The following is a 14,559-nucleotide window of genomic DNA, read 5'->3' as shown; positions in this document are numbered from 1 at the left end:
GCGACTACTCAATCTTCTAAATATTGGCATTTTGGGTGGTCGCTTACGGACTGCCGTAGCCAAGTTGGCAGAAAAACTGCACCTGCATCACAGAGGTCCTGGGTTCGAATTTGTTTCACTGGTTCTCTCTCTTGGCAGCTGATTTAGCTGTGTTTCCGTGGTAACTGCGATGTTCTTTTACCTATTTTAATAATTTAAATAATTTTAATTTAAAAATTAGCTTTTACATTCTACAGTGTTTGTATGTGACGCTTGTCTTTAGTACCGTCAGGATCATTAATTTTGAAAGAACAGAAAGATGGCAAACCTTAATTGTTATAGGTAATTTAAGGCGATTTCCATTTGCGAGAGCTGGCAGGCCAGATAGATCATTTCGATAAGGGAATGCATCAATTAGTAAACAACAGTTTATATGCCACTTTTCGGAATTCCTTCAAAATAGCGCTCATCCTTCTCAGAATCTGTCATTTTGAAGAATTCGAAGAAGCAGTCTTTCAAATTGTTTCACTCCATTTACGGACCGACCAGTCTGATTGGCCAGTTCTGACAGATGGAAGGCGTCCTTATATCTTCTATTTTTGTGGCGAGGTGAATAGTTATTCCTTTTCTCCGGAGTACTGTTCCCTCTAGGAATAATGGTAGTCTGTTTCAGGTATAGTTGAACAGTTTCGGTTTTGATGTCGAAAGTTAATCCGTGCTTCCTCTGTTTTATGCCCTACTGTTCGCTCCGTTCGTTGAAAAGATTCGCGCCACTTTCTTAACCAATAAGAAATGGTAAAACAAAACCAATTTAACCCTGCGATCAGGCGTTCTTTTTTTCGGGGAGCGCGAAAGTGTGGCAGCGCAAGAGTCGGCGGTCGGGAGAAGGGAAGAAAACTGAAAAGGAGGGAGGGAGGGATGGAGGGTATGATTGCAGGTTAAACCAATTGAGACTCGTTTCCCCAGCGTTTTCCCGCGTGTGGTGCAGGACTGTTACATGTATCTGCTTCGAGTTGTGCTTGGCTCTTTGTCAAGTGTGTCTGTTATTTGGTAGCTAGTGTTTACCGTAGTTTTTGGACTGTAAGTTTAAAACATCTGTTTTGAGGCGAGTAAAATACAGTGCTTTTTTGCGGTCCAAAATAGCCCAGTCTCAAGGGTTGAAATGTACCTAACGACCAAGGTGATTCCAAGATAAGGCTAAAATAATCTTTCATAACGACATTTCTCCCCAAGCTGTGACCAAATTGGCCAAGGGCACTTTAATTTGGGGCTGAAACTTATCCTTTGAATTCGCGATGTGATTTTAAGGATTTTATGGATATTACCGAAGGTCGTGGGTTCGATTCCTGAGGGGGGCTCGGAATTTTTTTTCGGAGAATTTACAACGTGTACTTATCATCTATATATTTCATTTTCATAACAAAAAAGACATTTCTCTATTTTAATTGGGAGAGGCTTTATCATATTTTTCAAATTCGCGAAATTTTCATCGTTTTTCTATAGTTTATAAGGAATTAAAAAAATTGGAACAAAAATTTCCTGTAGATTTCCTGTAATATGGTTATTTTGCAAAAATAAAAAAAAATAAAAAAAAATATTGGAACCAAAATTTCCTGTAATATTTTGCAACGGAATTAATTGAACCTAAGTAAATATTTTATCCGCAGTAATTTCAATGCTAGAACACAAAGAAGGTGCGTATTTTTGTGGTATTATTCAAGTTATCGAGTAGAGATGCCATGGTGTATTTATTTGTTAGTGAATTACTATTTATGACAAAATTCCCCGTTTTAGTAGAGGCGGGTTTGGTAATTGTTTCAAGTGTAGGTTACCTTACACATAGAGGATTCATTAAGAGGCTTTTCATACTCAAGATCAAAGTGTAAATTCTCTTTATTTGCAAAACGTTACTTAGTACTCTTACGTTACATTACATTACTTACTTGTAGGACACTACTAAACCTACAAAATTTTTCTTTCATATCATAAATCGATCCTCAGTCACTAGAACAGTTCTGATTTGGACTTGTTTTATCCCAAGGCCTGAAACGCTAAGATTGAACAAGTTGTATATTGTTTGATAGGTTGTGAGTTTTTGGCGTTTAATCAGTGCAGTGACGATTCACCGTTTTGGTCAGGATGAGGTACGGCCAGGTGTGGTGCGCGGTTTAACCGCGGTCAAACCTAAACAATAAGACAAGTCTGTTAAAGATAAGGCTTTTGCTTTGAAAGCTTAAAGCTGATAAGATTTTTAAGTCAAAGAGTGTACAAAATCATTTTATAATTTAACAAAAGATTTCAAGTTTTTTAAAGCAAAGTATGTAGAGACTGATCATCATTCCTGTGCGTCAATGTTTACTATTTGAACGGGAGACAAACTTCACTTTAAAAAACGTGAAATATTTTGAGGAAATCATAAAATGGCTAAGTAAACTCACAGACTTACAGAAATCTTATCAGTATTGAACTTTTCAGATAAAAAATTATCTTTAACGGATTTCATTTATTTTCCAGTTTCATTTGACCGCGGTTAAGGTGCGCGGTTGGAGTGTCGCCATAGTCGGTTTTTCGTTCAAACTGGTTTGCCGTTGTGGATAAACCCACGACTTCCTGCAAATAGTTCTTAATTTGTCCGTATTAATTGTCCGATTATTTGAGTGGAGCGCCTTTAAACTTGCTTAATGTAGCTATTTGCACTTCCACTTTAAACAACGTATTCACAATTTTTTTTATTTGCAAGCATTTACATTTCCACAATTAAGAATTTCGCCTACAGTCGTAGTATCAAAATCACTTTCTTGAACAGTTCAAATTTGCTTTGACTTTACTTTACGTTTAAGCCTTATCGGTGTTAAATCAGTTATTCTAGTTTCTTTAATGCCTGGGTTTGTATCAGATAGCTTTTGTGATGGGTCAGAAGCTTACAAATATTATCACAAGTAAAACACTTTTTGCGCCGCTCCATTTTTGTACGGGATAGGTTTTCGCTATTGAAAGGAATGATCTGCCACTCCTGTTTACATTATACTCTATAGTTTTCTGTTTTTCACCAAAAACAAACAAAAAAAATTCTGTGTGGAGCTCGGGAGCATAAATTTGTTCCACATAGTATCAACGAAAACAGCGCGGATGCATAAAACTTACTTTCCTGACGACACCCGCTTTATACCGATAAAGGTCGGCGCAAATAAGCGACTGGTCGCAGGTTCTTGTTACCGGAACTAGTCTCTGCATCGAGTCGCCTGCACGGCGCAAACGAAGGGACTAGTCTCAGGGACAAGTCCCCTATAGTGTTTACACGAGCGTTCTTGTCACAGGGACACTCCGATTTCCTCTTTGATCGGTTGATAGTTTGTGTCTGTTATCCCAAGGACTTGTTCCACGAACAATATACAAATCACATGGAGAAGTCCCGGCGACTTGCCCCACGAATTGAAACTAGTTTTAAAGTTTGAATTCGTGTTACAAGTCGCAGGGATCCAAGTTTGGTGCCCCGTTACTAGATTATTTGACGAATGCGGGTGGTTCAAAGAGACTATGTCACCTGGGGCACATGCGCAGTAGAGTTCGGTTAACACTAATTTGGATACAACTCTGCGTGGATTTTTTTCTTTCCTGCCATTGCAAAAGCTTTCAAAAATATTGCAACAAACAGCTTCTGTCATTACTAAAGAACGTTTGCAAAGAAAAAAAATTAAGTTAACTTTCCGACGATGAACGCGATTCAAACTTATTAAAGCAGCTTCCTGACTCTCCGACCGTATTTTGAAAAAGTTGGGCAAACGATTTCAAAGTGCTTCTCAACAACGCGCATGCGCCTGGGGTGGCATAGTCCCTTAAATGAACTTTGTACCTGCGACTTGTTCCTGTGACTAGTCCCCTTCACTTGTAATAACATTAAATGCAGTTTAAATGAATGATGTCAGAAGTATTTAGATACTGCAAAGTTTTTGCAAACAACAAATAAACTATTTTTTGTTATAAACAAACATGGTTGCAATGATAGTGTTGCATTGTGTTTTGCTCAGTGAAAGATTTTACCGGCCTCACGCGCTTATTATCAAACTACAGCTATACTAGTACTGTTCGAATTACGCGCAAAAATATTACGAATATGCCGCCATGTTCACCGTAATGTTCATGTTCTTTTTAAAGTTAAAAAGCGCAACAGCCGTTCTATAAATAACAATCAATTATTTATCGTGTTACCGAATTTGACAATGGCCTCCCTTTGTTACAGGTCCCCAAAAAGTACTCTAGAAGAAGTAGAGCATATTACTTTCGAAATGTCAACTCTCGAATCTCGTTATGAATGACCGGCCAAATTATCTCATCAGCTCATTTGACAAAAACCAAATATGCGTATTACTTTTACTTGTGCGTCATGCATCATGGTCTATGACACTCCTTGTATTGGGCCTTTTTATCGAGGGTCCCGGTAACTTATCGGGCGCGATAAGTGTCTTTGGAAATCAATGTTTCTTGACAGAGGTCAATTTTTGTTAGCTTTGAATACTAAATTTTAAAATCTTATAATTCTATGAAAACATTGGCCAAGTACCATGTCTGTAATCGCTGTGTAATCGGCGAAAAAACATTCAAAAATATACTTATCGGAAAACGGGCCCCTGGGCCGCAAAGAAAAATAAAATTACCATAGAAAACGACTAATAAATAAAAAAGAAAGAAATGAAAATAAAACGAACAGAAAGTAATATATAAAAAATGAATAAAAATACAAAAAGGCAAAAAATATCAAAATGTTTCTTTAAAAAAAAATAGGCGGAAAATATTGCAATACACGCAAAAAATGCTATTGCAGTGATGAGCCACCGTACGATACTACGTTTTAAAATGGAAGGATTGCTATTTTTAATTCGTTAAATCAAATTCCTTTACTGGCATACATGTACACAGGGTTTTTTCAGGTCAGTAAAACACAGCTGCCCAGTGGGTGACACAGCAACAGAATACGGATAAAGAAGACTGGTGTGCTGACCTTGTATTTTGGTAACAAATTTGCCATCAAGCGTGAAAATTTGAATTCTTCTGTTACCATAGTCGCACACCACCAGGTTTGAAAACCTGTCAACTGCGAGGCCAGCAGGATTATGCAGCTGTCCGTCACCAGACCCGGGTGAGCCGATATTATATAGAAACAATCCATCCTTGCTGAATACCTTCACATTATTTGTAGAGAAATAGGAGCCAACTAAAATGTCCTGATAAGAAATAGCGAAGGCCGGTGGCGCACGGTTTGGATCTCTGATGGTAAGTAACAGCTGTGTACCGTCAGGGGACAGGACCTTCACTGTTTTGTCACCCCCGTCACACACCACCATGCGTCCATCGCGTGCAACAGTCAAGCGGGATGGTTCAATCAGGCGTTTGTTGGTGATTTTTGAAACCAATTGTCTTCTTTCGTCAAAACGAAAAATCTCCCCAGAAGCAATGACAATTAAGTTAGAACTAGTGAATGCTACTGAAGTGGGCTTAATCATTTCTTTATGGCTCACAGTGCTTAAATGTTTGCCTTCTGAATTAAACAGCTGCACCCTATTGTTATGATCAGCAACTGCAATGTTTCCTGTGTTCTCATCTATTGCAGTGTCCCAGGGACAATCAAACTGTCCTTGTCCTTCCCCGCGTGACCCAAACGGGGGCAAGGGTTTGTAATGATGCGGAGACACATGAAGACTCCATGGACTACCAGTCAGCGGCTGACCGTTAACTTCAATTACCACGCCATGTGTACCGACACAATCTGGTGTGTAGGTGACCCTGTATTCACCATCTTTACGGAGAGTGATTTCGTTATTTAGTTTCTCTCCAGATGGTGTTTCCACTTTCACAATAATCTGATCATCTTCATCGTAACACTGCTTTTGGTTGGAATCTTTTGTTGTTATAAGAAACTCAGCTTCACTTTCGACGTCTGCTTCTTTCAAGCCTTTTCCTTCTGCTACTGACTGCAAATGATCCGTGTTACTAACAACAAGTCGACCAGGAACAGCGCATCTCAGAATCTCAACAAGATCTTCATTTATTTCGTACCTTGCATGTAGTGTTGTATGAAGCGGCTTGTTCATGTTCAGTTTCTCAACGTTCAGAAGTGCTCTACACCGCTCGACGAGAGTGTGATGCACTTGCAGAATTTCAATGGCTTTGTTTCTTTGTAAGATGGCCTCACAATACTCCACGGATTTTTGTAACTGGTCGATGGAAGTCTGAAAGTGTTCCAACTGTATTGCGTTACCTCTTAATTCTGTTTGCTCAATAATATCTAACTTGCTCATTGTGGTTGTTTCACACTCTTTCAAAACTCGCATTAGTTCTTCAAGAGATGATAATGCTTTGTTTCGAGCTGCGACAATTTCCTCTCTGCTTTTTCTCGTCCTTTCTTTAGAGCTTTCCACTCGTAACTGGAAAGCAGCAACCTCTTTCTTCATTTCTTCTGCAACCTGTCCTATGTTCACTTTGCATTCCTTGGCGGCTTGCTCGATATCTACTTTGGTGTGATGACTGTGACGCGTCTGCCCACACTTGTCACAGATGCAGACTTTACATTGTTCACAGAACAAGTTAAGAAGCTCACTCTCGTGATGTTTCTCTCGGCAAACCAAGGAGGTATCAAATGACATCTCAGGATTGATGATTTTACCTTAAGTAGATCAAGTATATAAGGGGTAAGTAAAGTCATGTTATTAAATGCTAGGCTCGATTTGCGCCGCTTCCTCGGGTCCCGTTTTTCTCTTTGAGAAGCAGTCTCTTACCCAGAGCCCTCAGGCTTTCAGGTCAGCGGTTGGTCGCAAAAAGAGGCTCTAGGGAAGTGGAAAATTTTTATTATTTTTTTTATTGGCCGCTCCGTAAACGTCTTGTATTGCTTTTTTTCATAGAAGACCTGCGGTAATAAAATACCAGTTCCCAAGAGTCTCCCCTGGCGACCAACTGCTGGCCAAAGAGCCTGAGAACTCTGGATACATTAGATTGCCTGAGAAGAGGTCTAGGATTGCGGGGATGAGCACTGGCTCATGCATCATTTTCCAAACGGCGGCTGGTAATCGACCCTATGTTAATGCTGTTAACATTGTTAAAGGACCCTAGTCAGCCTCCGCCATTTTCAATGCCATCAAAATTATTGATATTGCATGGTGAAGCAAAATCTTATTGCTTTACTGTAAGTTGTGTTCTTAAAAGTATATGTCATTATCTTTAGTAGTTCCACAGTGATTTCGTTCATTTCGACATGCTTCGAATAAAATATAACAGCCAAACTCTCGCATATAAACAAAAACAAAGGTGTGGCTGACTTAAGGGCTCTTTAATAATAAACGTGGTTCTGATGGGGTTAAATGAAAACTGGGATCTACTTTTTTTGTGGAAAAAAAAAAAGGATTTAAAGCACTGGAAATAGGATTTGATAACTACATTTGGGCACTGGGAACAATCTGGTTCCCTGAGTCCTGAGGTTTTTTTGTTAGCGGGTGGGCGCCAGAAGAGACTCTGGAGAATTCGAAAAAAAAAAATTTTTTTTGATTGGCTGTCCCGTAAGAGTTTGCATTGTTTTACCGCAGAAATCCTGTGGTAATAAAATGCCAGTACCCAAGAGTCTCTCCTGGCGACAAACCACTGGCCAGAGCACCTGAGGATTATGGAATGGGCTGGAAGTTGGAATTTGAGCAATATTCTTCTTAGAAAGAATACACAAACCAAGAAACACGAACCAATAAGAATTAGACCAAAACCAAATGTGAGTATTTTGGTTGCGTTTTCTCAGTCTTGGCACCATTTTCTTGTATTTGCTTTGAGGTTTCATGATTATTTTCTGTTATTTTGTTTTTGGTATTCAAACTGCAAATCAGCTGACAGTCCTCGAATAATCCTTCTGCAATGAGAGAAGAAGTGAAGTAACAATTTCCACGCTTCCATCTAATCGAATATCCCCGGCTGAGCTTTAAGGAAAAAGAAAACGATAGTTTGATAGCTTATGCTGTTTCAATTTGTTGTGACAGGTTACAGTGATCACTTTGATCAAATTATGACACTAAGATGATTAAATACTGCACTGACTGCATAAAAAGCTGTGTAAACACTTAAAGAGCGGAGCATTTATATGTTTTACTATACTTTTATCTTCAACTTTGTTAGTTTATGACTGAAATTAAGTTTCTGATAAATTTGTGGTAAAATGCATTGAATTTGCTAAACGTTTCTTGTACTAAGTTGGGGCAAAGTTCTCTTAGCTATTACTCATGACATTTGAGAGTATACATGTACAATGCAGGTTTGGTGAGATGTGGGATGGGTCCTGTAATCGGGGAGCAGAACGCGATCAGTTATGTATTGATTGAAATGTTCATCGGGGGATAGTAATGGGGTCTGGTACCAAGAAGCTATGCTGTCGTTAATTAAGGGAAATTTGTATGGGATTTTGCCTCTAAACCCCCTCCTCCTCCCTGGAAATTTTTTTTTTATTATGCATGATACTGTATAAAATATTCATCACAGAAACTTGTAAATCATTTCACATAACCCTATGAAGGGATCAAGATGGGAATCCTCACTGCATAAAATTAAGAGTATCCATGAGCCTTTTCTGATTAAAGCTCGTAAAACAGTTCTCTCAAACGTTAAACCCTTCTTCATGCAGATGTTCAGGTTAATTCCTCGCGAAGCGAGGGCCGAAGGCCCGAGCGTAGCGAGGTTAATAAATTTGTCGGGCCAAGCCGGCCCGAGCGGAGCTAAGCCGCGCGAATTCGAGCGAAAAATATATTTATATATATATATATATATATGTTGATATATGTTTATATCTTTGAAGGTGTCCGCACAATGACGTCAGACTGTCTGGCGTTGTCTGGAGCAAAATTTGCATACATCGAAAAAAATATGCGTGCATGATCAAATTTCAACTGCAATGTTCATCAATATTCACTGGATACAGAACTATCTCTCCAGAATCTTTTCCCTTTCTTTTAGAAATCTTTTTTTGTGAAATAGCGCATTAAAGAAATTACACGCTTTGTGGCCGTGGTAAATAATTTTCCGTGGGAAATAAATTCATCGAACACGACAGCGCTGCACGCCCGTTGTACATTACGTCGCGACAGAAATAGATTTTCAACCGCAAACTAGCCCGTGGAAACTACGAAAACACTATGCTCATAAAAAAAATTCTTATGCGCCTTTTAATCTCCTCGTTTGATGCTACAATACGAGTAAAGAGGGCTCTCCACCCAGCCCCAGTTTCGCGAGGTTTTGCGAGTCACGTATTTCTAGTTATTCAGGAGGCTACTGTTTGGTTGAGTTGCCCAGTTCTTGTGCTTTTCAAAAAAAGATCCCCAAAATTGGAGCAATAACAAAGTGGCCTGACTGGTTGAACTAATGAAATTCCTTCAAAGAACTGTTTGATAAGGAAGGGTATTGCCTTATTTCGCAAGTCTCAGAAAACTTCTTACATGCACATCAACCTTGTTCCCAGGGTCTCTCGGGACGTGAAGAGGAGAGACCCTGGGAACGAGGTTGCATGCATATATGCTGTAACATATCTCACAGTTATGCAAAAAGTTAAATACTATTCTGCTTCACTTGCTGAAGGTAATGCAACAAAATTTTTCTTTTGCGTGTTTTTGAAAGGGTAAATAAACAGGAAAGAGCAAGAAGGGACGGGGGTTGGTTGAAGGGCAGTCAGTTTCCTCCCTTGCCGTACATTTTTGTGACAGTTGAAAAGGGAGTGTTCAGTTTTAAATTGAATATACTCTTCAAAACTTGTAGATTTAATGTCATTGTTGCCATTTGTTTTTTTTATACAATGTGCTGAGTTTGTTTGTGGATTGTGTATGGATTATTCAGCTTTGCTTGTCTGAGAAACATTGATCATGCACTGATGAGACATTTGTTGTTCTATATTGATTGGTATTTCTAGTTGGATTTTAAATGCTTTCCTGAGGAGAAAGAGTTTACTTGTTTGAAACTTATTTACTTGTGAGATTAAAAAATTATTATGCTGGATGCGATCGATTTCCGCTGTCAATTCACAAAATTATGCTGTGTGGTTTCCATAATGTAATGATCTCAGTGACAAAGAGCAAAACCTTTGTGCCCAGCCATGCTGGAAATTGAAAGGATCACAGAAGCACCCACCCCCACTTCCCAAGACCATTGATACTGTAACATAAACTATGGTTGTGTAAATTAGGATATCAATAAATTTTTATTGTTATCCTAATTAATTTTCACAAACCATAGTTCATGTTACAGTATCAAGGGTCTTCAAGTTAGGGGTAATGCCTCTAAGGGGAGGGGGGAGTGCTTAGGTTACATGTTGTTGTGTTTACATGACAATGCAACAACTCACCTTCGGTACTTGTTTCCTTCTTTGAAGACACAGTGGATTCTACCAAGTCATCAATCTTTTTTGTGAGGCTTTTTATGTCGGTACCGATTTCTTTCAACTCATCTTTTATGTTGTCTTCATCATTTTTCCACTGACGGAGAAGCTCCTTGTAATGTTCCTCCACAAAAGGATCCATACATTCTGTTTCAAGATTGTCGACAGCTGTTTTATAAGTCACTCCTCCCAGCCGCACCAGAGTGTCCCGTATCGCACTCCAATATCTATTAAATGTTGTATCACCAACAGAAGCATGCTCAGCGTGAGCATAAACATTGTTCCTGAAGTACTTCACACGAGCGATGTCTGCTTCAAGACTTACGTCGGTTGAGGCAGGAAGGGCGTCCCAGCCTGATGCGGGAGCAGCTAGACCACAAATGTTCCGCAACAGGACCATCAACAGAGTGGTGTCAAAAACAGCTGATGAAACAGAAGATGGGATGGCAGGGAAGAGTTTGCCCCACTGAGTTGGGTTGATTATCTTCCTTCCTTTCAGCGTCAGCAATGAAGTTTTGTTTGCCGCCAAGACAGCTTGTAGATTTGCTGGTAAGTGGATGCCATTGAATTGGTATCTGAGTGCCTGGGTACCGATATCCACCAGGAGACGACACAAGCGAGCATAGTTGGTTGTCTCCTTGGTAGATGCTGTTGCAGTTGCCATGGAGTGTAACTTTTAACCTAAGAATAGAAGTTTGGTTGATTACTGACAGAGTGAATTCAGTAGTCACTTTCTACAGCTGATATTGCTAGTGTGGGATTTGGTTAGTAAACCATCTCTTGTGAAACAACTCAATACAAACAAAGGTCATGATATGTGTTTCATTTATTCTTCTCAAACTCATTAATAATTCATCAAGAGAAAACAAAGAAAATCACTGCCATGACCGTGGTTTGGATATATATGCGATCCTAATTACTATAAAATTTTGCCAACTTTAGCCTTGAATTTCTCCAAGAATTATTGATCATTAATTTTGAGAAGCCATAGCAAACACTCGAAAGTGTGTTTCATCACATATCCAAACACCTCGAAGTCGAAGTGTGTTGCAATCTGAATGGTTCTAACTTTTGAGTGTGTGGAGGAAATTCTTCAGAATGACAATTCAAGTAACAGCCTCTGAGCAGTGCTTTTTTGAAGCTGAAGGTAGTACAAAGCTTTGAATTTTTGGAGGAAATCCTTAAGTGTCCTTCAAGAAAAGGCTACTGAGCATGCAGTGGTTTGTGATGTTGTTTAGTTCGATACAAAAATTGGTTTAAGTTTTGAGTCTGAGCATGAAATTCCTTAGTGTGGCCATGGTCTCACTTTTAGGAATAGACAGGGTGAATCTTTGTTTTCAGCTTCCACTTAAACTGCCTAATATATTACTAATATTACTAAAAAAAATTAGGAAATATAAAATCTTAATTGCATGCTTACCTTTGAATTAAATTTGGACTTTTAACGTCTTCAAATTGAATTTATCCTGAACTTTTCGGAATACTGCAGATATATCTATTGGAAAAGAGACATTTCATAAGTTAAAGCTAATTAATTTATGCTCTTTAATTTAAATTACCAGTGCCTTGTATCAACAAACACATGAGGTAATAAAATAACATCCTTGTTACATTTAGCCACTTTTGATCAAAAACGTTAACTTTAAGCAACAACAACAACTAACTTGGTGTCCGTCTATTAATATTATCAACTACAAATTCTAATTTTAAAACTTCACTGAATCGTCAATATTTCTTTTTTCTTATTTTCTAGAAAAACTGTCTCCCAAATTAGAAATATACCCAAAAATCACCCAAAAATTCGCAAAACACCCCACAACACAGATTCACGGGATGAGTGTAGAGTTTTTGGATTGCTTGAAACGTGAACGAGATATTTCCATTGAAGCCTTGTCAAGTGGTGGAAAAATGACGTTTTTGTAAAATCCCCCCTTAACAAGGTTTTTAGCCCAAATAAATCATGACAATTTAAATTGGTGTGTTTTTATTTGTTTGCTATAAAGGTCTCAGAGGCAACTTTCTGTGTAGGGGTGAAAACAAAACTCTAACTAGAAACCCTGGCTTTATACATGAGACCCCTGTGAGGGGTGTGCGAATTCTCCCTTGCCCCCCCTTCCCTACCCAACCCCCGACAAAAAATCCTAGGTATCCTGCCCTATGGTGCGTATTAAAAATACATGTGACCAATACACTTCAGGACACATTAACTGCTATGTTTTCTCGGATCAGCCCCAAAGGCAAATATTACTAGCAATTGCACTGAAAGACTGAATCATTCTGAATTTAGATGTTTATAATGATCAGAAGTTTAACACGTATTTAATACAAAGGTCTCAAGTCCAATTTGTGTGAATACAAATGACCCGCCAGTTTCACGATTCTTCTCTGAAACAATGATGCGTTTACTAATAATAAACAATAATTGAGTTCTGTTCTTCTGCTGCAATCGGTGAAAGCTGCTTGGGCATGCTTGTGTTACTGAAGGTGTAAGCTATGCACATCCAACATTGTCACTGAAAAGCCCCACTAGGGGAGTGTCATTAAAGTGTTGTATTGTATTATATCAAGATGAAACAAACCTGAGATGTCGCAATACTGATCACAGATCAGGGAGACGCCCCACAAGACCGTGGATCGAAGTGGAAACCCAAATCTGCCTTGATAAACTCTGAAAAATTAATACAATTCATCTGAATCATCACATATTATTTGTACCGTCATGGTTGACGTATGCTTTTAAAGTCTTCGACTTGCTTTGCGAGGTACTAATGAGCAATATTTCCGTTTGTGTGTGTCAGTTCATGATCACAAGCGGCGCGACTCACGCGATCGTCGTCTGAAACCAGTACACTTCTTATCTTTTATTTCTTCAGCACCAGAGTGTTGATGAATGAATATTATCAGGGATTGATGTGATTTGTGAATAAAGAAATACAAGTATCTAGAATATCTAGAACAGGGAATAAAGTCAATTAAAGTGCCATACCTGCAGTCAAAGCCGTTTCTGAAAACGAAACGGGAAGTAGCTCGAACAACTGAAACCTGTTTTCACCACAATTTAAGAGAACGTTTTGGTCGCTGTTTAAACCACAGTTTAAATTCTGAATTGCTGATCTTTCCAAATAGAGAACCGCGACCACTGAAATGAAAATCAACCCCGCAGTCTACAGTCTGAGGTGATCTGCAAAGTCACAAGATTTCAGTGAAAGACGGGAAACTTGAAACTCAGTCTTATGTTTGCTGGTAGCAGACGGGAACGCAGTATTAAGCATAATATGCGAAAGAATTCCTTCTAACATAATGTGATTTTTGAAGCTACTCGTGCGTTCCATTATTGTGGTCGTGGAAGCGAAATGTCCCGCTTCCACTGCTTATGGCGATAGAAGCGAAACGTCTCGCATCCACACTCACAATAAATAAACAGTTTTGTCAGGTGAAAGAAGCGAGTTGTTTCGCTTCCTACAACCAATGGGCGACAAGAAGCGAAACGTCTCGCATCCACACTCACAATAAATAAACAGTTTTGTCAGGTGAAAGAAGCGAGTTGTTTCGCTTCCTACAACCAATGGGCGACAAGAAGCGAAACGTCTCGCATCCACACTCACAATAAATAAACAGTTTTGTCAGGTGAAAGAAGCGAGTTGTTTCGCTTCCTACAACCAATGGGCGACAAGAAGCGAAACGTCTCGCATCCACACTCACAATAAATAAACAGTTTTGTCAGGTGAAAGAAGCGAGTTGTTTCGCTTCCTACAACCAATGGGCGACAAGAAGCGAAACGTCTCGCATCCACTCTCACAATAAATAAACTGTTTTGCCAGGTGAAAGAAGCGAGTTGTTTCGCTTCCTACAACCAATGGGCGACAAGAAGCGAAACGTCCCGCATTCAATGACTCTTAGGGGCAAGAGCAATATTTTTCCAAGGTAAAACAAGACGAGGAATAGTTTTCGGCTTGGTTTCGTGAAAGACAGGAACTCGTTTTCGTCTTTAGGAGCTTTAATGGATGTTGACAACTGAACTCTCAAACGCTTTGCTTGTTAAACAACGCGGCGCGCACATCCACACAGAGCGCTGTGATTGGTTCATAATGCGCGTCATCTTCAAGTACATCTGATAGCGATGGCGGTTACCCAAAATTAAATCATGTTAAAACTTCACGGAGAAATGCGTATAAATCATTTGAATACCA

At 39.2% G+C, this 14,559-nt stretch overlaps 1 protein-coding gene across 9 annotated transcripts in view; it reads right to left on the bottom strand.

Moving 5' to 3' along the window:
- Positions 1-13,582, bottom strand: part of LOC146454528 (uncharacterized) — a 92,301-nt gene extending 78,719 nt beyond the window's left edge. For 2 of the 9 annotated variants that reach the window (XM_085095399.1, XM_085095402.1), the window contains exon 1: positions 13,356-13,575. Coding sequence is in view for 5 of the 9 variants with exons in the window: in XM_085095408.1 (XP_084951534.1) it covers positions 4,875-6,640; positions 10,337-11,033 (2,463 nt within the window). In the remaining 4 variants the exon portion in view is untranslated. Of the gene's footprint in view, positions 1-1,854; positions 6,641-10,336; positions 11,168-11,789; positions 11,865-12,948; positions 13,038-13,355 lie in introns of those variants that run through there. The other 7 variants (XM_085095408.1, XM_085095403.1, XM_085095407.1 and 4 more) reach the window with 7 other exon arrangements.
- Between the last annotated feature and the right edge of the window lie 977 nt (positions 13,583-14,559).

The sequence above is a fragment of the Pavona decussata genome, unplaced genomic scaffold (assembly GCF_977016875.1).
Source record: "Pavona decussata unplaced genomic scaffold, jaPavDecu1.1 SCAFFOLD_300, whole genome shotgun sequence".
NCBI lineage: Eukaryota > Metazoa > Cnidaria > Anthozoa > Scleractinia > Agariciidae > Pavona > Pavona decussata.
This window is presented reverse-complemented; position numbering and strand designations above follow the sequence as displayed.